The following is a 24,119-nucleotide window of genomic DNA, read 5'->3' on the forward strand; positions in this document are numbered from 1 at the left end:
AATCCAATTTTCAGATGGTATATTTTCTAGATAGATTTTAATTTTTTGGCTCATAATCACTCATCCCAGCGTTCATGCATCCTTATACTCAATGTGCACTAGAAACTCGTTCAGTACTGATTTTGATGACATTATTCTAAGTTGCAGCAATTATGTTTTATTGATTTAATCAAACTTTTATGCTTCAATGAATAATTTTTGAGCCATTGATCCTTTTTTTGATTTGGAGATAGAATACAATTAGATAGCAATCCTGAAAAAATGCAAATATAATGCAGGGAAGCAATAAAACATGAAGGAAAAGTATGTAAAAATAGCACCCATTGCCTGCATGTTAGTCAAGAGCCCCCTGAAGTCCTTGGAGTCCAGGGACAAGCTTTAGGAACACAATTATTAAGGGTATAACAGGATTTCGTGAAAGTCACCAGGTTCAGATGTGTGAGATGTGTGGGTTTAAAACTGTTTCCTGCTTTTTTTTTCCCTCTAAAACATAGCACTTAGGAGACCACTGGAGACCGCCAGAGGTTCGTGGAGCACCTTTTGAGAAATAATACTCTAAAGCCCAATCCTCATAAAGTCTAAATGGAGCCCAGCTTGAGACAATTTCATCAAAATTGGTCCTTCTGAGTTCGCAAAACTTCCAAATCCTAAAGGGTTTTGGACACTATGATGGATGGGGGAGATAGTTTTGGGACAGAAGGGGATACAGTTGACCATGTCACCTCAAGTCACATGATTAACTGCCTCCCCTTCCGCTTTTCTAACTAAAATGTCCACGTGGCCCAGGCACCTCGGTTGTGGCAGCAGTGGGATCTCTCCAGGGCAGGGAATGGCCTGCTGTGTGTTGACTCCCAGGTCAGCACCAGGCACCACTTTGAGCGTTATGCTGAGATGGGTGGCATGATAATAAGAATGACCTTATTGGGGGCAGCACATCTCTGATAGAGGACTTCAAAGTGCTCTCCAATCACTAACCATATGCAGACAATGTTCCATTCAATACATCCCAGGGTTTTTAAGAAACATCTGTGTATTAGTTCACAAGCTGAAGAGTTCAGAAGTTACACTGCGAGTAATGGGAAGCCACTGAAGATGGATGAGGATGAGAGCCTGGTTCAGAACTGTATTTTAGGAAGACCATCGGTGGTTAGTGGAGGAAGGGAGACTGGAACCTCAGGCTATTGTCCATCTATTTCTAGGTAGAAATTCCAAGTCAAGTCCTCAGGAGAGGCATGTCAGGGATCCTGTCCTGGGATTTCCAGTTGGAGCCTTGACAAGACCAATGGCCCTTCCCAGGCTAGGTGCTTTGTGCAAACACACTGCATCCTCCCAAAGAGAGAAAGCAGCCTGATGCCAGCCTCCCTCAGACGGAATGTTCTTCCCCAACAGGCCTGACTTGGGTGAAAGTAAGAAGGCCAGGGAACCTCTCAGGGGAGAGCAGGTCCAAAGGAGAGCAGGAGGTAGTTTCTTACTGGGCAACTTGGGGGTCTCCTGTCCCATTTTCTGGAGCAGTCTGTCCATTTGCTCCCTCCATCATTTCTTTGTACTGACGTTTGAAGAAGCCAACCTGTTGGGGAGGAAGGAGAAGAAAATCAGGAAGTCCAGTGGAAGAGAGGAAAAGAGATGATGGGGAGGGGGAGCAAGCACCATTTCTGGAACCCCCCTATGTTCCAGCACTGCACTAGGAACTTTATATAAATTGTGTCATTTAGACTTTGCCACAGTTCTGTGAGCTGGGTAGAACCACCTTCAGAATGAGAAGCTGAGACCGAGCATGGACCAAGCACATGCCAATGGTCAAGGAAAGAATCAGTGGTGGTGTCAACATCAAATCCAAGGCTGTGCTCTCATGTTCTAATTTGTGTTTAAGGGAAACATGTAAAGAGGTGGAGAAGAGTGAAAAAGAAATGGAGACAGATTAGAGGAGGCTTGAGAATCATATAGGACATGGGGTCAACTGGGGACTGGTTATGTCACAGGTGGGAAGGGATCTCTCACATGCAGTGACTTAGGAAGAATGTGTGCCTGACTCCATGGTGAGTCTTTCTTACACTGTAGAAAGTGTGGGACCAAATGCTGGCGGTGTCAGGAGTGGGATGAACATACTCACCTTGTACAGTATGGCTATGATGAGAGCCAGCAGCAGCAGTCCCCCCACAGAGCTGCCCACAATAATGGGGGTGGGGTTGTAGACCTCATACTTCTCCAGCACCAGCTCCATCTGGAGTGGAGATGACCCCATCAGAAAGTATCAGGACTCTTGCTATCCCAGACTCCTCCCAGGTCCCCTTTAACTCCCTCCCCTTCTTCATCAGGTTCTGCTCCAAGAAGTGAGATAGAGAAGGATTCATAGGCTAAGGGACAATTGTCCTGCCCAGGGACCTCCATCCTTCCTCTCTCCAGGCTTGCAAGCCCCACACTCAGCATCACAGATTTAGCTCTCTGACCAGCCTGGTCACTGCCTACCACACGGCCACTACCTGGGCTCTCAAAAATGCCTCCTGTCCTGGAAGCTGGGAATACACGGATCTGTTGAAAATGATTTCAGCTACACTCACAACCAACACCTTCTTCTGCAGTGTCTGCAAAAGAGAAGGGGAAGGCTGAGAACTAGCTCTGGGGAGGGCTCGGGGTTAGAGAAATGCCCTGGCTTGAGGTGGGCACAGACACATCAGGCCCCACCTGAGTCTGGGAGGGGACACACCTGGCTGACCCAGCCGAAGCTGAGATTGCCTTTCAGGATGAAGTCAAGTTCCTCCTGGATGCCGAAGGAGCGGATGTCACAGTGGAACCTCAGGCAGTCAGCAATGGAGCAGTCCTGGGGAAGAGAAGTGGCATCAGGCCAGAGAAAGGTGAGTTTGAAGGTAGAAGACAGCATTCAACTGTCTGATTTGAGGGGAGCAGCCACATCTGAGCTCAAGCAGGCTGTTCAGCAGACATCCATCTAATGTAACATGCATTCCTGAATTAAATTCCTCTGAAGTGTAGCTTCCAGTGGGGAACATCCCAGAGCCCTCTCACCAGGACAGGCTTCTTCTGAAAGTGGGTCAGGAAGTCAGACTCTGTGGGCACTGTTCTCTCTGAAGAGCACTGAATGGATGGGTTCTAGGAAAACGCACAGGGAGAAAGCATGTGATGGGGTCATCAGGGATTCATGAGGACCAAGAAATCCAGGGAGAGTGCATTAGTGGAGAAGCCATACAGTCTTTGAGTACCTGAGGGTGGAGGACTTCCATATCCTTCCACACGGTCAACCGGTTCAGTTCCACGGGCACTGAGAAGTCAATGCTGACAGGCAGGTCCCTCTGTCCCAGGTTGTTCACCTGCATGGAGGACAGTGAGGGCAAAGATCATGCTGAGCCCCACATCCCTCCCGAATCTCTGGCTCCTGGGCCCCTGCCCCAGCCCACGCTCCTGAGTCACCGTCACCTGCCTGGTATCTGTGCTGAGCCCTGCTGCTTTCCTCCTCCTCGGAGGCCGAGAAGTTGAGGTACTTGGTGGATTGTTCATGGCTGAGGGGAGAGGAGGCGTGGGCGGATGGGAAGTTCCATTAGGGCCTCCTAAGGAGGCTCTGGAGGCTCTCAAACACCCCAGCTTTGTCCTGGGGGCCGCTCAGAGTGCCCCGACCCACAGAATCACAACTGTAGAATACACGTGTAGAGTCACACACACCTAGGCATGTCATGTCCTGCTTGTGGGTCCCCTGCAAGCAGGTGTGATAACCCCGGTGCTCACACCAGCAAGCAAGCTCCAAGCTGGCAGGTGCCTGGGCTGCTGAGAGCCCCCAGTGTGCAGGTGTGAACGAGAGTGTGAAACCCTGGGCAGAAGGAGGTAATCCAAGGAGGCTCGTGGGTAGAACTAGCAGGGGAAGGTACCCAAGCTAAGCCATGTGGGCCTGTTTCACACCATGAGTGTGTGGATCTCACAAAGGCAGGGGCTTATGTCTGGTGTTGATTACACATAATAGGGGCTCAATAAACCTTTGTTGAATGACAAATGAATTTATGGAAAGTAACCACAGCACTGTGCCTGGAACATAGTAGATGCTAGGAAGGTATTTGTTGAAGGTATCTGCTCAAGCTCTTGGCTTGACTCCTTAGTGTCAAACACCGTGTGTACCCCTCCTTGGGCAGCATTTAAGCCCTTTTCCTTTCATCCAGCTTTTCCCTGATCCCCAGTCCCTGCAGCCAGCAGGTCATTTCCCCCGTCCTTCCCAAAGGAGACTGGGAAAAAGGGGAGGGGTGGTTCTAAAAGCCCTACAGAGTGTAAATCTGTTCCTTGTGGTGAGGAATTGTCCTGCCCAGATGCCAAGGCTTAAGCGCAATGCCATGGACACTTCAATGTTTAGCTGAAGCCTCCCCTGACAGGAGACACTAGCGTCCCCTCGCCCCCTTGAAAACTCAGGTAGCCTCAGGAGACAGAACCACAGGGAGGCCCCTGATGAGATTCTTCCTTGAATCAGGATAAACTTGCTCCCCAATAAGGCTGTAAGAACCTTGAAAACAGGGTCACATCTCGTATGTCTTAGGGAACCCGGGACGATCTTGAGGCTTTTAAGAAAGGCTTCTGAGGGCCTCCCTGGTGGCGCAAGTGGTTAAGAGTCCGCCTGCCGATGCAGGGGATACGGGTTCGTGCCCCGGTCTGGGAGGATCCCATATGCCGCGGAGCGGCTGGGCCCGTGAGCCATGGCCGCTGGGCCTGCGCATCCGGAGCCTGTGCTCCGCAACGGGAGAGGCCACAACAGTGAGAGGCCCACATACCGCAAAAAGAAAAAAAAAAAAAAAAAAAGAAAGGCTTCTGATAACTGAAGCCTCTGTTAAATGTAGGATGTAATGATAATAATATCACAATTACTATTGTCATCAATAACCCACAATAAACACTCGATGATTGATTAGTAAGTGCTGCTAACAGTGTCATCTACCGATTGAGAAGGTGGTGATAAAACTTAAATATCACAGATGTTCAGCTGCTGCAGAGTGAGAATTCCCCGAGCCCCACAGAGTGATGGAGGAGGAGCCCTTGGAGGTCGTGGCGTGGCACCTGCTGATCATGGTGTACACGGCGTACTTCACCGGGAGCTCCAGCCGGAAGGTGGTCTTGCTCATCTTGGGGGTGTTATTTTCACTGGAAAAGGAGGAGGATCCCAGCTGGCAAGTTCCCCAGAGGAGGAAGCTGAGTGGGAGGTAGCACTGCCCTGGGCCTGGCCCAGCTCACCTGCTCACATTGGCTGCAAGAAGCAGCCGGTCTCCCAGCATGGCCATGGGGGAGACGTCAAAGGTGGCCCTGAAGGTGATCTGAGGAAGAGGTAGGAATGGGGTAGGGGGGAGGTCACCGAGGAGTAGGACGGGGGGTGGGTAGGGGAGTAGGGGGTGCAGAAGCAAGGCTCACCTGGGCGCCCTCATGGAAGATTAGGTGGTTGATGCTACAGGTGGTGCTGAGGGTGCCCTGGCTCCCGGTGGGGGCACTGTCACAGGTCAGGCACAGGGCACATGACTGCAGCTGGTTCTAAGGAAGCACAGGTGAACCAAGGCCAGTGAGCATTTGCTAGTGTTCCAATGAGACTCCATAAAGTACTCACAGTTTCCTGGAATCTACCTTAAGGTTATATTTCTTTTAAAAAATCTTTAAACACTATCTGGTCAAACTTCTTCCTAATGTAGAAATCCCAGATTTATTAGCATTTCTTCCTTTTTTAAAAAAAATCTTTATTGGAGTATAATTGCTTTTCTTCTTTTTTATTTATGGTTCTTTTTAAAAGGTTGTACTATGAAAATTTCAAATATACTCAAAAGTGGAGAGACTAGGTAAATCTACCTCATGTCCCCATCACGCAGCTTAAATTACCAACATTTTTCTACTCTTGTTTTATTCAGCTGTTCTCCACTCTCTTTTTCTTTTTTTCTTTTCCTGATTAATTTAAAGCATATTCCTAACATCACATACTTTCATCTTGAAAGACTTCAATGTGTATCACCAACAGACAAGGGTATTTTTTAACATAAGACAAGACTCAACAAATCATACTCAACAAAAGCTGATCCCTAAGATCAGCTAATATCCAGGTCATGCTCTGTCTTCCTAGATGGTCTCCAAAAATGTTACATTACAGTTCATTTTTAAACACATTATCCAACAATGGTCCACACATGGCATCTGGTTGATGTGTCTAGAAGTACCTCCAGTGATAGGATGTTCACCCCTCACACAGCTGGAGTTTGCCATTCTTAGTGTATTTCTTCATGCATTGATCAAAATATGCTCCCATTGGGAAGACTAGCTTAAGAGAGACATGGGAGACCAACCAAACATTATGTGCAGACCTAGTTAAGATGTTCGTTCAAATAAACCAGTTAAAAAATATTTTTGAGACAATTAAGGAAATTTGATTATGGTCTAAATACCAAGGCATCATTCATTTCATTGGGTGTGATAATGGCTATGGGGTCACGTAAGTTGTCCCTACTGTCCATAACAGTGAAATAGGAAGGTGTGTGATGACAGGATGTCTGGGATTGGTTTTAAAATATTTGAGTAAAGGGAAAAAAAAACAGGTGACATAAATGTGGTGAAATGTTGATCATTGTTGAATCTGGGTGATAATTTTGGGGGAGGTTTGTTGAACTACCCTCTTCTTTTGTAAATGTTTAACATAATTTTTCATAATAAAATTTTTGTTAAAAATCTGTTTCTCTTTGACTCCCTGTGGTCCTAGTTCTGTCCTCTAGAACAGGGATTGCTATATGACAGCCCAGCACCAACTTTTATAAATAAAGTTTTATTGGCACACAGCCATGCTCATTCATACACATATTGTCAATGGCTGCTTTCACCTTACATCAGCAGAGCTGAGAAGATGTGAAGACACTCTGTGGCCCACAAAGCTGAAATATTTACTATCTAGCCCTTTATAGATAAAGTATGCCAAGCTCTGATCTAGAGTAACCAATAAATCCAACTCCTTTTTCTACAGAGCAGTATTTTATTTTATTTTACTTACTTTTAATTTAATTTTATTTTATATTTTCCATGCTGCACAGCTTGAGGGATCTTAGTTTCCCAGCCAGGGATTGAACCCGGGCCACGGCAGTGAGAGCACCAAGTCCTAACCACTGGACCACCAGGGAATTCCCCAGAACAGTGTTTTAAAGTATTTGAAGGCCGAATCATCAAAAAATCTACAAACAACAAATGCTGGAGAGGGTGTGGATAAAAGGGAACCCTTTTGCACTGTTGGTGGGAATGTAAATTGATACAGCCACTATGGAGAACGGTATGGAGGTTCCTTAAAAACTAAAAATAGAACTACCATATGACCCAGCAATCCCACTACTGGGCATATACCCTGAGAAAACCATAATTCAAAAAGAGTCGTGTACCACAATGTTCATTGCAGCTCTATTTACGATAGCTAGGACATGGATGCAATCTAAGTGTCCATCAACAGATGAATGGATAAGAAGATGTGGCACATATATACAATGGAATATTACTCAGCCATAAAAAGAAACAAAATTGAGTTATTTGCAGTGAGGTGGATGGATGTAGAGTCTGTCATACAGACTGAAGTAAGTCAGAAAGAGAAAAACAAATACCGTATGCTAACACATATATATGGAATCTAAAAAAACAAAAAATGGTTATGAAGAACCTAGAGGCAGGACAGGAATAAAGACGCAGATGTAGGGAATGGACTTGAGGACACAGAGAGGGGGAAGGGTAAGCTGGGACGAAGTGAAAGAGTGGCATGGACTTATATATATGTTACAAATTTTAAAATACATAGGTAGCAGGAATCAGCTGCATAGCACAGGGAGACCAGCTCGGTGCTTTGTGACCACCTAGAGGGCTGGGATAGGGAGGGTGGGAGGGAGAAGCAAGAGGGAGGAGATATGGGGCTATATGTATATGTATAACTGATTCACTTTGTTATAAAGCAGAAACTAACTCACCATTGTAAAGCAATTATACTCCAATAAAGATGTTAAAAAAATAAAATAAAATAAAGTATTTGAAGGCCGAGATATGTTTTCCTTTAAAAGAGAAATATTGATATGATGTGGAATACAAAGAAATGTAAGGCAGGGTCCTTGCTCTCTTCACATTAGCAGCCTCCTGGGAATTCATTCCTAATGGTCACTCTTAAAATGCCAAGCCCAGAGTTGAACACAGAATGAGCCAATGCATGCCCCAGCCAACACAACCACATCCATCAAACCACGATCAGCCCAGCCCTCTTGGCTTACAAGAGGCTGTTAAACAATGGAAGCCCTGCCTGAGCCTTGAACCCAGCACAGGAGTCTCTGCTGATCCCCCGCCATCAGCCTTTCCTTCCCCAGAGAGGACAATACCTGGCCCCCTGCCACACGTCGATAAGATAGCCCCGGCGGGTAGAAGAAGGTGATTGTGGTTCCATAGGAGTCCTCGCCATCATTCCAGACTCTCACTTCCAAGTTCAGCTCCAGGTTACTCCCCACAATCAGGGACTTCAAGCTGGGTGTTGGGGTAGAGGGGAAGAGGTGATTCTGTGACTGAGGCTGGAAATGGTGTGGGGATGAAACACAGAGTAGGAAAGCGGGGGAGAGATGGGGACAGGATGTCTGGGTCCAGAGCACTGGGTAGAGATGTTAGGGACAGCCAGGGGCAGGAGTTCTGAGTTCCAGGAAGGGGGCTGGGGGACCAGGGGAGGTCTGAGGGGCTGGACGCTCACCCTGAGACCCCAAAGGAGATGCCGAGGTCGTCCTGGCAGACATGATCAGCACCACAGTTCTTCTCAAAGGGGAGCTGAGAGTGAAGGGAAAGCAGGGTTTTCCCCAAGATCTGGAGTCCACACCCTCCACCCTCTCTGGAAGAGCCCAGCACCAGGACTCACAGAGGTCATGAAGTATCTCTGGGCATCCACTGCCAGCATAGGCTGGAGGTTTCCAGAGCCAGAGATAGGCTTGCCCACTAGGGAGAAGTTGAGACGCAAGATGATGGGGGTCACCGAGTCCTCCACACAGGCCTGGCGAACGGACATTGGAGGGAGAAGTTGGTTAAGAAAAGTACCGTCGCAGCTACTAGCTGGGTCCCGTCTCCTCATCCGTAAAATGGAGTAACAGTGGTACCTATCCACCCCCCATAAATGCTCATCCATAGGATTCTGCATGCAGAACCCCTGCTGTGGTTGTCCTTGGTCTTGAACATCCTTCCCGCAGCCTCCCACAGGCTCACTCACTCTATTCAGGGTCTCCCCAAACTGCTCCCGGTGACCTCCCAACACCCTCTCTGTCCTCTCCCCAGCTTTATCTCTCTTCATAGCCTTCATCACTACCTGACATCTATTATTTAGGAATCTGATCACTTTTGATCTTCTCACAGAGCTCCCCCTGGGCATGATTGTTTTGTCCACTGTGGTGTCCCTGGTGACAAGGACAGGGCCTGTCTCAGAGGAGGAGTTGGATAAAAGAATCCCATCCCCATCGCCCCATGGCTCTCCGAAGCAGCCGTACTCTTTTTCCTGAAATCCAGCCGTGTAGCCTCTGGCAGATGCAGCCAACCTCATCCATCCATTCACTCACTCACTCCACCAACATGTGTCAAGTACCTCAAGTACCTCCTGCATTCCGTGTGCCATGCTGGGGCGGAGCGAGGACCAGAACACACCCATTCTTTCCCTGCCCAGCCCCCTGCCAGCCTCAGAATTTCCTCTCTTCCCAGGACTCTGAGGTCCCCTCACCGGCAGGAGCAACCTCACAGGCTCGCAGTGCTGTGTCAGCCCCAGGTCTCGAACACGAGTCAGATTCCGAGTCCTTGTCTCCTCGAAGACAGCACGAGGACTCAGGCGGCCAGGGTCAAGGGCTAGGTCAAAGGTCACAACGCTTTGGAGGTTAGCTGTAGGGGAAAGCAGGGGATAGAAAAGGCTGAGAGAGTGAGGAACCTCCCAGATGGGCAAGGGGCAAGGTAGGAGACAGGAGTCCTGGGCTTGGAGACTCCCAGGGTCAGGGCATTCTGGTCAGAGGGGAAATAACTCACCCAACCGGTTCTTGGGACTTTGAGACACACGAAGGCAGACAATGGCCTCACCCAGAGACTGGGCAAATGCCGGCTGCTGGCGGCACTCATACACAGACCTGGTGATCTCTGGAGGTGTGATGTGCATGTTTGCCCACACCCTAAGCACAGGTCTGGTCCTGCGGGCAGAACACTGAGCTGAGGACAGGCCCTTGGTCCTGGGAGGACAACCTGGGAGGGCAGGTAGGGAGGCTGGTGTCCTAGGCAGACCCAGGACCACCCGGGGAGTGTCTGGGGAAGGCTGTTCTCACCTGAGCAGCAGTGCGTACCCCCAGGCCCCCACAGCCAAGTCCACCAGTCCATCCATGGTGAGGTCCTGACCCCCGCTCAGCGACTGCCCAAAATACTGGAGGCTGGGGGAGAACTGGGCGCCTGTGATCCGCTGGCCAGAGAGGAAGAGGCAAGTCAGGTTGGGGGGTGATGGAAACAAGCTGGACAGAAGAACGAGAGGAGCAGGGAGTTGGGGGTATGGGAGACAGAACGAAGGGGTGAGCGGTAAAAAGACATCTCCAAGAAGTGCCTAAAGAGAGAGGTGGGGATGGGAAAATGGTGACTAGAGACAAGGGAAGGTTTCTAGAACGTAAATGAAGAAGTGGAGATGGAAAGACTGGCCTGGTGACCTGAGTTTTGTTCACTCACTCAGCTAGTTAGTCTTGGGTTTTGATTTTGGCTCCTTCACTTATGAGCCATGGGACCTTAGGTCAGGAGTCAGTCTTTCTGTGCCTGTTTCCTCATCCCTCAGCTGGGATAATAACACCTCAGAGAATTAAATGAATTAATTCACGGAGTTCTTAGAACCACACCTGACGTATGGTCACTAGTCAGTAACTTACTATTATGAGTATCAAAGCTCCAGCCCTACCCTCCACATTGCAGATGGTGCCAAGGCCATAGGGCCTTTAAGAGGCCAATTCCAGACTTGAAATCAGACTCTCTGACCTCATGCCCAAGACCCCTTTTTGCTCTCTGTAGCCACCCTGTCTCTTCAGAAGACAAGGTGGGACCAGGTCGGGATGGGGAGGGGCTGCATCCATATGCAGATTCTACGCTCCTGGACCACCTGCCCTGTGGGTCCCTCCCCTTTTATTTCCATGGCTCCTGTAACGACCAGTCCCTTTAAGAATATACCCTTTAAATCTCTGGGCACTGATGGGACTGGCAGACATTGAGAGTAGTAATAATAAAATGAAAGAGAAATTTACCAGTTACAAAGGAAGAGGGGGTAGAAATAGTACAAACACAGCCAGACAGCCTTGTATGCAGGAGAACTTATCTCACCACCATGTCATCCCCATGCCCCTCATTTTCCTCTACACCCCAGCCCCTGACAACCACTAATCTACTTTCTGTCTTTATGGATTTACCTATTCTGGACATTTCGTGTAAATAGAATCATACAATATGTGGTCCTTTGGGTCTGGCTTCTTTCACTTAGCATAGTGTTTTCAAGGTTCATCCATATTGTAGCATGTGTCAGTGTTTCGTTCCTTTCATGGCTGAATAATATTCCATTGTATGGGTATACCACATTTTATTTATCTGTTCCATCAGTTGATGGGCATTTGGGTTATTTCCACCTTTTGGTTATTATAAATAATGCTAATATAAACAATCACGTATAACTTTTTTGGTATGGTCGTGTTTTTAATTCTCTTGGGTGGAACTGCCAGGTCATACAGTAACTCTGTGTTTAACCTTTTGAGGAGCTGTTTTCCAAAGTAGCTGCATCATTTTACATTCCCACCAGCAGTGGATGAGAGTGCCAGATATTCCACACCCTCACCAACACTTGTCATCTGTCTGTCTGATTCTAGCCATCCTAGTGGATGTGAAGTGGTTTTGATTTCCTGATGACTGGTAACTAATGATGTTGAACATCTTTTCATGTGCGTATTCGTCCTTTGTATATCATCTTTGAAGAAAAGTCTTTTCAGATCCTTTCCTTATTTTTTAATTGGGGCTTCCTTAACTTTTGCCAGGGGAAGCAGCCCTCCCTTCTCAGGGAACCCTGCCCCCTTGGGTGAAAGGCTCCTGCCTATGGGCATTGGGCAGGATTACTGACGGCAGGAGAGAATAAAGTCATGGCATCCAGGGAGATGAAGGGGTGAGTGGACAGGCAGACTGAGGCCACCAGAACTAAACTGACTGGCAAAGGGAGGCTCCAAGAGATGGAGCATTGGGTTAGAGTCAGGAGGTTGGAACCTCCCTCATCATCATTCTTGATCCACTATAAACCTTGGACAAGTCAAGGCACTTATCTTCTCCATGCCCCAGATTTCATCTCTAAAATGAGTTTGCTAATGCCTGGCCTGTGTACAGTGTAAAACTACTGGGGGACTAAAAGGCTTGGGTGGAGAACCCCCTCAAGTATCAAGTCACCATGTAAAGCAGGGAACGTATCAATGTTTCCATTTCTCAACTTCCACAGATTTTGCTTGCTGTCTACTAGGTGCTCAGTGCTGGACAAAAGAGATAAGGGAAAAAAGAATTTTCCACGCAGCAGTGTCAAAGACAGGGAAAAGCCTGGAGGAGGTTGCTGTGGCAACAGCCACCGACAGTGACTGGGCCTCACCTGGCTGTGGGCGGGGCTGATCCCCAGTCCTGAGGTTCCGTGAAACAGGTAGACAGCACCCCGGTTCTCCTGCTCTCCCGGGGCCCCGATGGCCACGTCCGTCAGCCTGTCCCCGTTCACATCCCCCAGAGCCGTCAGAGCTGCCCCAAAGCGGCCCCAGGGGTGGCCTTGCTCCCCTCGCAGGACAGCACCACACTGCCACTTAGCCCTCTGCAGAACAAAAACAGTGTCAGGTCCCACCCCAGGCGACCCCTCCACACCCAGACCCCGCCCAGCCCGGGTCTCATCAGCCACTCACCCCGCGGGGAAAGGGGCACACGGACACCTGGCCCCCCCGGCTCTGCTCATAGTAATGGGGGGCCCCGATGAGGACCAGGTCGGAGCTGCCATCTCTGTCCACGTCCACGGAGCTGAGGGAGGCCCCGAAGTAGGAGCCGATCTGGAGGGCAGAGCGTGGAGTCATCCTGCCTACCCCTGCACCCGCTCTGGGCCAGGTCCCGCCTCCCCCCAGATACCAGCCCCTCCCTGCTGGGCCCCGCACCCACTTCATCTCCCTCTCTGCCCCTGGAGAGCCTCCTCCACACCCAACCTGTGTCCCTGTGACTTCAGCCTTCGGCCTCCATTGCCCGGACACCTGGGTGAAGATGACAACCTTCCCGGTGTGCTGATGGCGGGGGGCCCCCAGGACCAGGCTGTGTACCCCCTTCCAAACGGCCAGCTCTGTGGAGTAACCTGAGGGGACCAGGCCTCAGCACAGAGGCTTCCACTCCCCACCCACGGGCCCCTGCTCTTCCCAGGCAGCCCGTCTCCCGCCCGGCCCTCCGACCACAGCCTTGCCTCACCCAGGTAAGAGTCACTCATGTCCGCGTGCTCCTGAGACATGTTGATGAAGGTGGGGCTCCTATTTAGGGGGTACAGGAAGGCACCTCCAGACCAGCTGAAGCTCCCCACAGCCCCCAGGACTGGTCCATCCTGGGAGGAAAGGATTCCAGAACAGGTGGGAAGAAGAAGATAGCCTATTCCAAAACAATGGCTGCCAATGGTTCCGCCCACTCGCCTGATACTCACTCTTGCCTTCCTTCCGCCCATCTCTGCCCCACCCTACATCAGTGGCCTGAAAGGGGCCCCACTCACAGGCATGAACACAGCACTGAAGCCCTCCTGGGACATCTCCAGTTCGAAGGAACCGCTGCTTATGGTCTGCGTACCTGGGGAAAGGCATGACACCTAGGATCCATGGGGAAAGACAGGCTTTGCCAGGTTCAAGAAGGATCTCAGCTTTAAGAAGATCTCATTTTGGAGACTAATACCCAAAGGGAAAGACTGGCCCATGACATAGGGGTCCAGGTTCTAGAAGGAAAAACATTTATGGGTGAGGGTTTCTGAAGTGAGTAGTTCCATCTCTGACTTACCCTCAATGGCAAAGATCTTCTCTTTCAGTTGGTTTTGAATGTCTCTCAAAGCATCAAAGTTCTCCACTCTAAATATATGTTCATGGGAGGGCTTCGATGCGATGTCCTTTAATTCTTGCCAGGAATGTATATTTTGAAAAGCCAATCCCACCTGTCCCCAGCAAAGACCAATTCAGTGAAAATAATCATAACTATAATATGCCTGCTGGATGCTGGGACCCTCGAATAACCCTGCAAGGTTAATATTATTACACCCAGTGTACAGGCAAGAAAAATGAGGCACAGACAGCCTCATCAAGGAGCTTAGGGAAAGGATGAGGATACCCCAGGCTGAAACAGAGTTTTCATCCTGAAGTAGAAGCTGAGAGAGCTGGGGTTTCTGTCCTTGAAAGGGAAGGTGGCTTAAGAGGATGAGAGGGGAGGAGGAAGTGGGAGGGCATCCCCACATCCTACCCCAATTGCATAGCGGATGATGCCAGCAGCCTCAGCACCGGGAATGACATCCTTGTAATCCAGAGGGTCATTTTCTTTCCGCCCATCAGTGATGACGATGAGGATTTTGGAGGCATCTTTTCGGGCCCCATATAAGGCACTGAACAGCTGTTCTCTGTAAGAGAAGATGAGGGTCCAGAGGCCAGTGAACAGAGCTGCTGCTTAGCCTCTGATGCCTTTGTGAGAACAAGGAGATGCCACTTCCTCTGTGATGCCCCCGTCCCACCCAGAGGCCCCCGGCTTGGTGAGGAGACCACAGGCTGAACTCCAGTACCCATCTCTCCCTTCCTCTTGGAGACAGATGCGGCCCAAAGGAAGACCCAGATGCTTTGGGCGAAGACCTGGGAGGAGTCAGGACTCACGTGACCTTCCTGATGGCTGTGGCCGTGTACGTGAGCCCATTCAGCTTCTGTACGGAGTTCAGCAGGCTTAGTGGGTTTGAGCTGGTTGCGAAAGCTTTGAAAGTGAAGTGCACCTGGAACTTGTGGGAGAACTGCACCAGGGAGAACTGGAGAACCACACAGGGCTGGGGGCCGGGCCAAGGCACCAGAACCCTGGGGTTCCTCCCACAAGCTTCCCCTGGGGAGGGGAGGGCGAGGGGGCGGCTGCACCCTTTCCTTCCCTCCCCTGAGAGCACACCTGGGAGCTGGGACTCTGGAACTGGCTCATCATAACCTTCACGAATTTCAGCATTTTGGCAAAATCGGTGGAGGAGATGCTGCCTGAACCGTCGATCAGGAAGGCAATATCCTGCTCCTGCCTCGGGCACTCTGGAGAAGGAGGTGGCACCAGTCCCCCGAGGGACACTCCCAAAGCCAGGGCCTCCTGGCCACGGGAACCCACCCTCCCAGGGGCTGCCCTAATTCCTGCCTAGAGCAGGGCCCTTTGGTCTCCTGAAGTCTCTAAAGAGGACATATCTGTGATTCAGCTGCTCACACCTGGTTGATAAAAAAGTAACAATTCCTCCAATCCAGATGGTGAGAGGCTGGGGGCCCCTCCTTCTTCCTCAGCTGTCCGTGCCCCGCCCCCTGACCCTACCCCACCTTCTCCCCCAACATGCCCACCATCCAGCACTAAAAGGACCTTGTTCCAGCCCCTGGCCCGGTACACCCCCAGTTGGTCAGCGCCAAACTGTACTTGTGTTAAATATTTTTAATGTCATCCCTGGCAACAGTGGCACACTGGTCCTATGCTGTCCTCAGAGTGAGTGACGAATCTGTCCTCAGAAGCGGAAGCTCTCCTGGCTTGGCTTGCTCAGGGAGATTCCTATCTAGCTCCCAGCTGCCCCCTTCTGCCCCCAAGGCTTCCCATCAGAGAGAGGGGTGTCCTGATGGTAGCCCAGGCACCTGTGGATGAATCTAGAACCTAGGAGGTGCTGGGAGGGGCACCCCATTCAGGGCCCCAGACGTCAGTCTCTCCAACGGCCTGAGTGTGAATGTGAAACCAGGGAGGGGCCTCGGCCTGCCCCGGTTCCGGGGGCGGGGAGTCTGAAAAGCTCACTGTTCCACATCCTCATCCCCCTTCCCTGTCAGCACCAGGGAGGCTGGGCCCTGTGCCTCAACATGCACACACACACACATATATACATATACACACATACACATATACACATACACCACACACACACATACATAACACAACACACACATATACATGTATACATACATCACACACTCATGCACATACACATACATACACACATACACATATACTCGTACACACACATACATATACACTGCTCAGACTGCCTGCACCCACCTCACCCTTTCCCAACCTGCTGCGTGAACTAATTGGCTATACTGCAGGGTGCATTGTGTGAAAATAAACGCCCTTCACTCTAAAAATTCTTGCAGCTGGCATTAACTGAGCCCTCACCACATGCCAGGCCCTGTACCAGACCCTGGCCGAGGATCACTGTATGTTACTCTCAGTTGGGTGTGATATTATCCCACAGGCAGATGAAGAAACTGAAGCTCAGAGAGGGAAAGGTCCTAGGAAAGGTCCTGCGGTGGGACAATGATGGGGCAGGTGTAAAAGCAGGCGGTGACCCCTCCAGCCCATGTTCGGAATCACAATACCATCCAGTAAATTTTTTTTCTGGATCCCTTTTTTTTATCCACTTTGGGGTGTCTCTGGCTCCACTGCAAACCAGAGGTGTATAGGTACCTTGAAGGACTCAGTGGCCCCAAACACTCACCCTGCAGGGCAGCCGGGATCCTCTGGGCCTGCCGGGACGGGGAGACCAGCAGGAAGCAAAACCCGGTCAAGTGCATGTTCTCCCTGCATGCATGGTGCACGGTGGGGCCACAGGCCTGTGGACAGAGGGGCCTGGTGGGAGGGGTTGCCCCGCTTCTGTCCCACCCTCCCATCCCAGCACCTTCACCCTTCACGAGACCCCCAGCACCAGCAGCCCCAGGTCCCCACTCTTTCCCTCAGGATGCTCCCGTGACCCAGGGCAACTCACCAGCAGCCGAAAGGGGCTGGTGGTGGCCACCATGGACAGGCCCAGGGACATGTTCACAGCCTCTGGAGGCACTGAAGGTACAGATGTGTGCGTGGTCACCCTCAGGACAGAGGAGGCAGGGAACACCTCATCTCTGGGAGATTAGGGGTCTGACAGGTGAAGGGGGCTCTCAGGTCTTGATGGAGGTATGGGGGTACAGGGGTGTGTTGGGAAGGGAGACTCTGAGTGGGTCAGGAAGCCTGTCTGAGGGTAAGGGTCTGCAGACAGAGCTGAAGCCAAGAAGTAGGTATCCTGTGCTCTCCACAGGCCCCCAGAGCATGGGAGACTGGACTTGGGTCTCAGCCGGGGGCAGTGACTCACCCGGCAGGAGGATGGGTTCACACTTGCCCATGCTGTAGTCGCACTGGTAGAGGCCGCCCGTTTGATTGGCAGCCTTTATCTCCTGGGGGGCTCCAACCACCAGCCTAGGGGGAGAAAAGAACACAGCAGCTAAGAGTGTGGATGCCAGAGCCAGACTGCCTCTCTGAGCCTCAGTTTCCTCATCTGTAAAGTGGAGATTAATAACAATTTAAATTCCACATGGGAGAGATTTTTGTCCCTTTTATGCTCTGGTGTACGCCTGGCTCCTGAGACATTTAGTAATAGATGCTCAATAAACATTTGTTGAGTGATGGATTCCTACAGCATAAGGTTGCTGTGAGGATGGAATCAGTGCCCACGAAAGGGTGCCTGGCACTTCATAATTGCTTAAGAAATAAATAAAGTTAGCTGGGGTCCTCGAGATGGCAACATGGTCCTTCTTTCAGTCCAACTCTTCATAGCCTTGGCGGGAATTGCCATGGCAGACAGAGGAGAGTTTGTGAATAAAGAGAGGGATGTGGGGAGGGACAGGGGAGGAGTAGTTGAGAGCAAAACGCCAGACACCACACAGTCCTCACCAGTTGGCATACTGGACCACGCTGTATCCAAACCCAGCGCTGTTCACATGGAAGATTGTTGGCTGGTCTATGTCCAAGTTGAAGCAGAAAGAGGAAGCCAGGGCTGGGGAGGAGGGGGAGGAGACACACTTTGGTGAAGGTTCTCCCTTCTGCTCCATCTCCCTGGCCCCCAGCCTACCCCCCAACTGTCCCCTCCAGGTGCAATGCCCCAGCATCTCCTGGTCTTCTGGACCCCCAGGCTCAGCCCTGCTTCTCTCCTTCAGATGGTCCAGAAATAGCTGTTCACCCACTGGTCTGCTAGCAAATTTCAGTTCTTCATTTCCACAGAGCAACACCCAAGCTCTAAAGACACTCCTTCCCCAACCCTCTCCCTGGGCTCCTATGAGGAAGAATCCAGGAAAACCTGGGGACAAATGGATGCAGTGGACAGAGTATAAGATTGACTCATTCTGCCTACTTGAAAAACGTTTGGATTGTCCAGGCAACCGGCCTCTCTTCCAGAATCTCTTGAACTTCCCTAAAATTGGTTCAGTACCCTCTCAACCCCCACAAACTCCAGATCCCAAACCTGGTATAACTCCAGATCCCTCCCCTAATGTCTGAGTTCAAAGCATGCATTCTCAGCTCTCTCCCTACCTGGACCCCCATCCCCTCCTCCCCCTTCATCGTGACTCTCAGCTTACCCATCGACAGGAGGAGGAAAATCCTGGTCCTGGTCATGACTGGAAGATCAGACATGGGCATCGGAGCATCTGAGCCACCAGGGAAACAGCTGGACCAAGGTGCCAAGAAAGCAAGTAAGCAGAGAGGGTCACAGGAGGCCGGAGGTAGGGAGGGAAGTTGTCAGCATGACTCAGAGGTGGAGGGCGGAGAATGCAACTAAAATAGGAAAAGAAAGGGGCCAGGCAGCCCACACACTCTGTGTCCAGAGATGACATGACTTGCTTCTCTGTCTCCCCACCCTAGGCTCGGGTGGATGCAAATCTCCTGCCCTGCCCTACCTCTCCAGGTTCCCTCATTATACTGGCAAAAGTTTCCCCTTGACCTTGAAACTTCAGTTAACCTGGGGAGGGGAAGGGGTAGATGCCAAGGTGGGGTCAGGGCCCGAAGAGAAACTCTGGTAGGAACCCTCCTTTTTGGACCTGGAAACCTCTGGGCCCAGGAGTCAAGTAGCTGGACCCTAGGAGGGGGTACAGAGTGAGTATTTGCTCATTTTTTCATCATTTATTCAGCAAGTCTAATCTGAGGCTGATTATGCAAGCCCTCTGTTAGCAGAGGGAGAAAACACAAGCCACAGGGCCCCAGCCCTGGGATCAGTGAAGAAGAAAAATATGTAAACAGCAAGACATTGCTGTGAAAGGAGACAGTACTCATCGGTCACAAGGTATCTTACCCAGTTTGGAAGCATGTGGATTTCCAGGAAGGCTTCACTGAAGAGGTGACACTTGATCTAAGTCTTGAAGGCAACTGACTAGAGGGGAGCATATTTCAGAAGGGTTGGCCAACTGTGGAAGAGGCAGGAGGGCCTCTTAGGAAATCAGTGATAGAAACCAGACAGTGGGAGGTAGGAAGTGACAAGAGATGAGGTCAGTGGGGGAGGAGGGAAGGGGAAGCAGGCCCCAGGCCCAGAAAGCCCCCTTAAGGCCTGTTGATTTTATCTTGAGGACAGAGGGAAGCATAGAAGCAAATTATGAAGACTGAGAGCTTCAATTTTATGTTTCAGAAAGCTAGAAAGAGGGGCTGTGTAGGGCACAGTTTCCTTGGGAGCTAGCTGGAGACAGATCATTGAGGAGAGAGGTGATGGGGGCCTGTGGGTGAGCTGGTGGCCATGGGGATGAACTGAAGGCTGACTTGTCCCTAAGGCATGGACAGTGGTGATGGTCCCTGAGCTGGAGGGTACTGGAGGAGGGACGGGTGGTGGGCTAGGGCAACTTTGGTGTTGAGGAAACCAAAACATGGTGTTTAAGAGTTTGGGCTCATAAAAAAGAACAAAATAATGTCATCTTCAGCAACATGGATGGACCTGAAGTAAGTCAGACAGAGAAACACAAATATTATATATATGATATTGTTTATATGTGGAATCTAAAAAAATGGTACAAATGAACTTATTCACAAAACAGAAATAGAGTCAGAGATATAGAAAACAAACTAATGGTTACCATGGGGGAAAGGAGGGTGGGGAGGGATAAATTCGGAGATTGGGATTGACATATACACACTATATATATAAAATAGATAACTAATAAGGACCTATTTTATAGCACAGGGAACTCTTCTCAATACTCTGTAATGACTTATATGGGAAAATAATTTTAAAGAGTGGATATATGTATATGTATAACAGATTCACTTTTCTGTACAGAAACTAACACAACATTGTAAATCAACTATACTCCACTAAAATTTTTTTAAAATAATAAAAATAAAAATAAATTTAATTTAATTTTAAAAAAAGTATTTGGGCTCTTTCATTGAAAACCACTGCTCCCGTGGAGGGAAAGGATAAGGGCCTGATATTTTTCATAGCAAAGCTTGTAAAATAATTTGACTGTGCCTATGTATAACTTTGATAAAAATACAAACTTTAAAAAATAAAAATTTTAAAAGTTAAAAAAAAAACGTGGGCTCTTCCGACCCCTCTGCCTGTTTCCTCCTCTGCAAAATGGTATGATAATAAAAATACACACCTCCTGGGCTTCCCTGGTGGCGCAGTGGTTGGGAGTCTGCCTGCCGATGCAGGAGACATGGGTTCGTGCCCCGGTCCGGGAGGATTCCGCATGCTGCGGAGCTCTAGGCCCGTGAGCCATGGCCGCTGAGCCTGTGCGTCCCGAGCCTGTGCTCCGCAAAGGGAGAGGTCGCGGCGGTGAGAGGCCCGCGTACCGCAAAAACAAACAAACAAACAAAACACACCTCCTATTTTTGCTGGGACAGTTGAGTTTGTAAGTGTGAAAATGCTCGAAAGAATATTTAAGAGCTTTTATTATTGGCTATTATCCTTACTATGCTATGATGATTATTGTATTAGGTAAGTGCGCTTCCCAACGGCGGAAGCCTCCACATTCTGAAGGGTGTGCAGGGCTGGATCTCAGGAGAAAAGTCTGGGCTGGAGATGAGTTCTGAAACCATCGGCAGAAGTGCTGGATGAGATCCTGATGGGAGTGTGAAGAGGAAGGAGAAAAATGGGCCTGGGCTGGGTCCCAAGGCAACGCCAATGATGGCCACAGAATAGGGGCTCAAGAAGGTGGGGAAAGAAAGTGTCCACAGAGAAGGAGAGAGAAGGGCACAGTGCAAAGGCAGCGTGGAGAGAAGGAGTGTGAACAACATCACAGGCTGCTGTCAAGTGACACTGAGTGAAGTAAGAAATGAGGAAGTCTCTGGATCTGGCTACAGAGGCCATTGGTGACCCTGGAGTGGGCTGTGCCAGGGCAGTGGGGGAGGGGGAGGGGACAGGGATGGGAGTAGCAATGTCACCCGGAGGGGAGCAGCCCTGAGGAGACCTCAGACACAACATGGCTGGATAAAGGCCCTGGAATTCTTGGCGATGAAGAAAATTTGAGAGAGGGAGAGAGCGAGGGTGCAGGGGTTCAATTCCAAGAAGGAAATGGTGACAGAAAAACCCAATAAAGAGAAAGGAGAAGTGGCCCAGATCCTGGAGAGGATAAAAGACAACCAGAAATGATTTAAACCAGAAGAAGTCTGGGAGACTCAGGGCTGGTGTTGTGGACAGGTCGAGAGACCACCAGCCTTCGAAGGACCTTGAACCTGGCCTTTCCTTCGCTCTCTTTTCTTAGACTTGGGTCCCACCCTGGATGAGTGAGGATGGACAAGATAAGAATCCTTGACCAGTAAGACTTCATTTCTTCTCTCAAGCTGCCCAACGTACTTCCATGATGCTTCAGAGAAAAGTCACGGTAAGGCACCTTGCCTTTGGCAAGGATAACTTGGATCGTAAAAGTGTAGAACAGGATGGGTTCTTAATTCAGCACACTCATTTTACAGATGAGGACAGTGAGGCTCCAGCCAAGACCTTAGGGTGTCTAAAACCCACAGCCCTATTTCAGTGAATCATGACTTTGATATTTCCAGAAAAAGATGGCAATTGAAGGGCATGATATAAGCAAGGAAGGGGTAGACACCCCAGTTACTCATCTTCTCAGCCCAGTGGGATCATGAGTCAGTCACATCCAGCTTTTTTTTTTAATTTTTGAATTTTATTTATTTTTTTTATACAGCAGGTCCTTATTAGTCATCAATTTTATATACATCAGTGTATACATGTCAATCCCAATTGCCCAATTCATCACACCACCACCACCGCCACCCCCTGCCACTTTCCCACCTTGGTATCCATATGTTGTTCTCTACATCTGTGTCTCAATTTCTGCCCTGCAAAACGGTTCATCTGTACAATTTTTCTAGGTTCCACATACATGTGTTAATATACGATATTTGTTTTTCTCTTTCTGACTTACTTCACTCTGCATGACAGTCTCTAGATCCATCCACATCTCTACAAATGACCCAATTTCGTTCTTTTTTATGGCTGAGTAATATTCTATTGATATGTACCACATCTTCTTTATCCATTCGTCTGTTGATGTGTATTTAGGTTGCTTCCATGACCTGGCTGTTGTAAATAGTGCTGCAATGAACATTGTGGTGCATGTGTCTTTTTGAATTATGGTTTTCTCTGGGTATATGCCCAGTAGTGGGATTGCTGGGTCATACGGTAGTTCTATTTTTAGTTTTTTAAGGAACCTCCACACTGTCTCCATAGTGGCTGTATCAATTTACATTCCCACCAACAGTGCAAGAGGGTTCCCTTTTCTCCACACCCTGTCCAGCATTTGTTGTTTGTAGATTTTCTGATGATGCCCATTCTAGCTGGTGTGAGGTAATACCTCATTGTAGGTTTGATTTGCATTTCTCTAATAATTAGTGATGTTGAGCAGATTTTCATGTGCTTCTTGGCCATCTGTATGTCTTCTTTGGAGAAATGTCTATTTAGGTCTTCTGCCCATTTTTGGATTGGGTTGTTTGTTTTTTTAATATTGAGCTGCATGAGCTGTTTATATATTTTGGAGATTAATCCTTTGTCTGTTGATTCATTTGCAAATATTTTCTCCCATTCTGAGGGTTGTCTTTTCGTCCTGTTTATGGTTCTTTTGCAGTGCAAAAGCTTTGAAGTTTCATTAGGTCACATTTGTTTACTTTTGTTTTTATTTCCATTACACTAAGAGGTGGATCACAAAAGATCTTGCGGTGATTTATGTCAAAGAGTGTCTTTCCTATGTTTTCCTCTAAGAGTTTTATAGTGTCCGGTCTTACATTTAGGTCTCTAATCCATTTTGAGTTTATTTTTGTGTATGGTGTTAGGGAGTGTTCTAATTTCATTCTTTTACATGTAGCTGTCCAGTTTTCCCAGCACCACTTATTGAAGGGACTGTCTTTTCTCCATTGTATATCCTTGCCTCCTTTGTCATAGATTAGTTGACCATAGGTGCGTGGGTTTATCTCTGGGCTTTCTATCTTGTTCCATTGATCTATGTTTCTGCTTTTGTGTCAGTACCATATTGTCCTGATTACTGTAGCTTTGTAGTATAGTCTGAAGTCAGGGAGTCTGATTCCTCCAGCTCCGTTTTTTTCCCTCAAGACTGTTTTGGCTATTCGGGGTCTTTTTTGTCTCCATACAAATTTTAAGATTTTTTGTTCTAGTTCCGTAAAAAATGCCATTGGTAATTTGATAGGGATTGCATTGAATCTGTAGATTGCTTTGGGTAGTATAGTCATTTTCACAATATTGATTCTTCCAATCCAAGAACATGGTATATCTCTCCATCTGTTGGTATCATCTTTAATTTCTTTCATCAGTGTCTTATAGTTTTCTGCATACAGGTCTTTTGTCTCCTTAGGTAAGTTTATTCCTAGGTATTTTATTCTTTTTGTTGCAGTGGTAAATGGGAGTGTTTGCTTAATTTCTCTTTCAGATTTTTCATCATTAGTGTATAGGAATGCCAGAGATTTCTGTGCATTAATTTTGTATCCTGCAACTTTACCAAATTCATTGATTAGCTCTAGTAGTTTTCTGGTGGCATTTTTAGGATTCTCTATGTATAGTATCATGTCATCTGCAAACAGTGACAGTTTTACTTCTTCTTTTCCAATTTGTATTCCTTTTATTTCTT

The 24,119-nt window shown here is 48.8% G+C and overlaps 1 protein-coding gene across 2 annotated transcripts; it reads right to left on the reverse strand.

The window, feature by feature from the left end:
• Nucleotides 1–224: 224 nt before the first annotated feature.
• LOC132476076 (integrin alpha-X-like) lies at nucleotides 225–19,381 on the reverse strand. Of its 2 annotated transcripts, XM_060077792.1 has the most exons (30): nucleotides 18,615–18,712; nucleotides 17,932–18,034; nucleotides 17,354–17,457; nucleotides 16,994–17,064; nucleotides 16,727–16,841; nucleotides 15,169–15,299; nucleotides 14,892–15,037; nucleotides 14,491–14,644; nucleotides 14,038–14,188; nucleotides 13,760–13,833; nucleotides 13,468–13,597; nucleotides 13,215–13,357; nucleotides 12,924–13,064; nucleotides 12,626–12,835; nucleotides 10,305–10,435; nucleotides 10,015–10,172; nucleotides 9,719–9,873; nucleotides 8,873–9,004; nucleotides 8,711–8,784; nucleotides 8,352–8,493; nucleotides 5,392–5,508; nucleotides 5,218–5,297; nucleotides 5,044–5,127; nucleotides 3,434–3,512; nucleotides 3,216–3,323; nucleotides 3,022–3,105; nucleotides 2,705–2,818; nucleotides 2,481–2,582; nucleotides 2,111–2,221; nucleotides 225–1,567 (listed from the first exon to the last, which is right to left on the reverse strand). In XM_060077792.1, exons 1-30 carry the CDS (start codon nucleotides 18,673–18,675, stop codon nucleotides 1,469–1,471), a joined length of 3,504 nt encoding a protein of 1,167 aa, XP_059933775.1. In that variant the 5' UTR covers nucleotides 18,676–18,712; the 3' UTR covers nucleotides 225–1,468. The 2 variants fall into 2 exon arrangements, with proteins under 2 accessions (XP_059933775.1, XP_059933774.1); XM_060077791.1 differs by lacking the exons at nucleotides 225–1,567; nucleotides 2,111–2,221; nucleotides 2,481–2,582; ... (2 more) ...; nucleotides 3,216–3,323; nucleotides 3,434–3,512 and adding an exon at nucleotides 19,325–19,381 and having other exon boundaries at nucleotides 4,878–5,127; nucleotides 18,615–18,703.
• Nucleotides 19,382–24,119: the final 4,738 nt, after the last annotated feature.

The sequence above is a fragment of the Mesoplodon densirostris genome, chromosome 16, assembly GCF_025265405.1.
Source record: "Mesoplodon densirostris isolate mMesDen1 chromosome 16, mMesDen1 primary haplotype, whole genome shotgun sequence".
Lineage (NCBI taxonomy): Eukaryota > Metazoa > Chordata > Mammalia > Artiodactyla > Ziphiidae > Mesoplodon > Mesoplodon densirostris.

What these genes read in the sequence shown, in the direction of transcription:
- LOC132476076 (XM_060077792.1), bottom strand. Translation starts at nt 18,675, where the DNA reads ATGCCCATGTCTGATCTTCCAGTCATGACCAGGACCAGGATTTTCCTC. An exon ending in TGTGCCCCTTTCCCCGCGGG is followed by an intron (nt 12,836 to 12,923) that starts GTGAGTGGCTGA and finishes TTTGTTCTGCAG; the next exon opens with AGGGCTAAGTGGCAGTGTGG. An exon ending in ATCTCCTTTGGGGTCTCAGG is followed by an intron (nt 8,494 to 8,710) that starts GTGAGCGTCCAG and finishes CCCAACACCCAG; the next exon opens with CTTGAAGTCCCTGATTGTGG.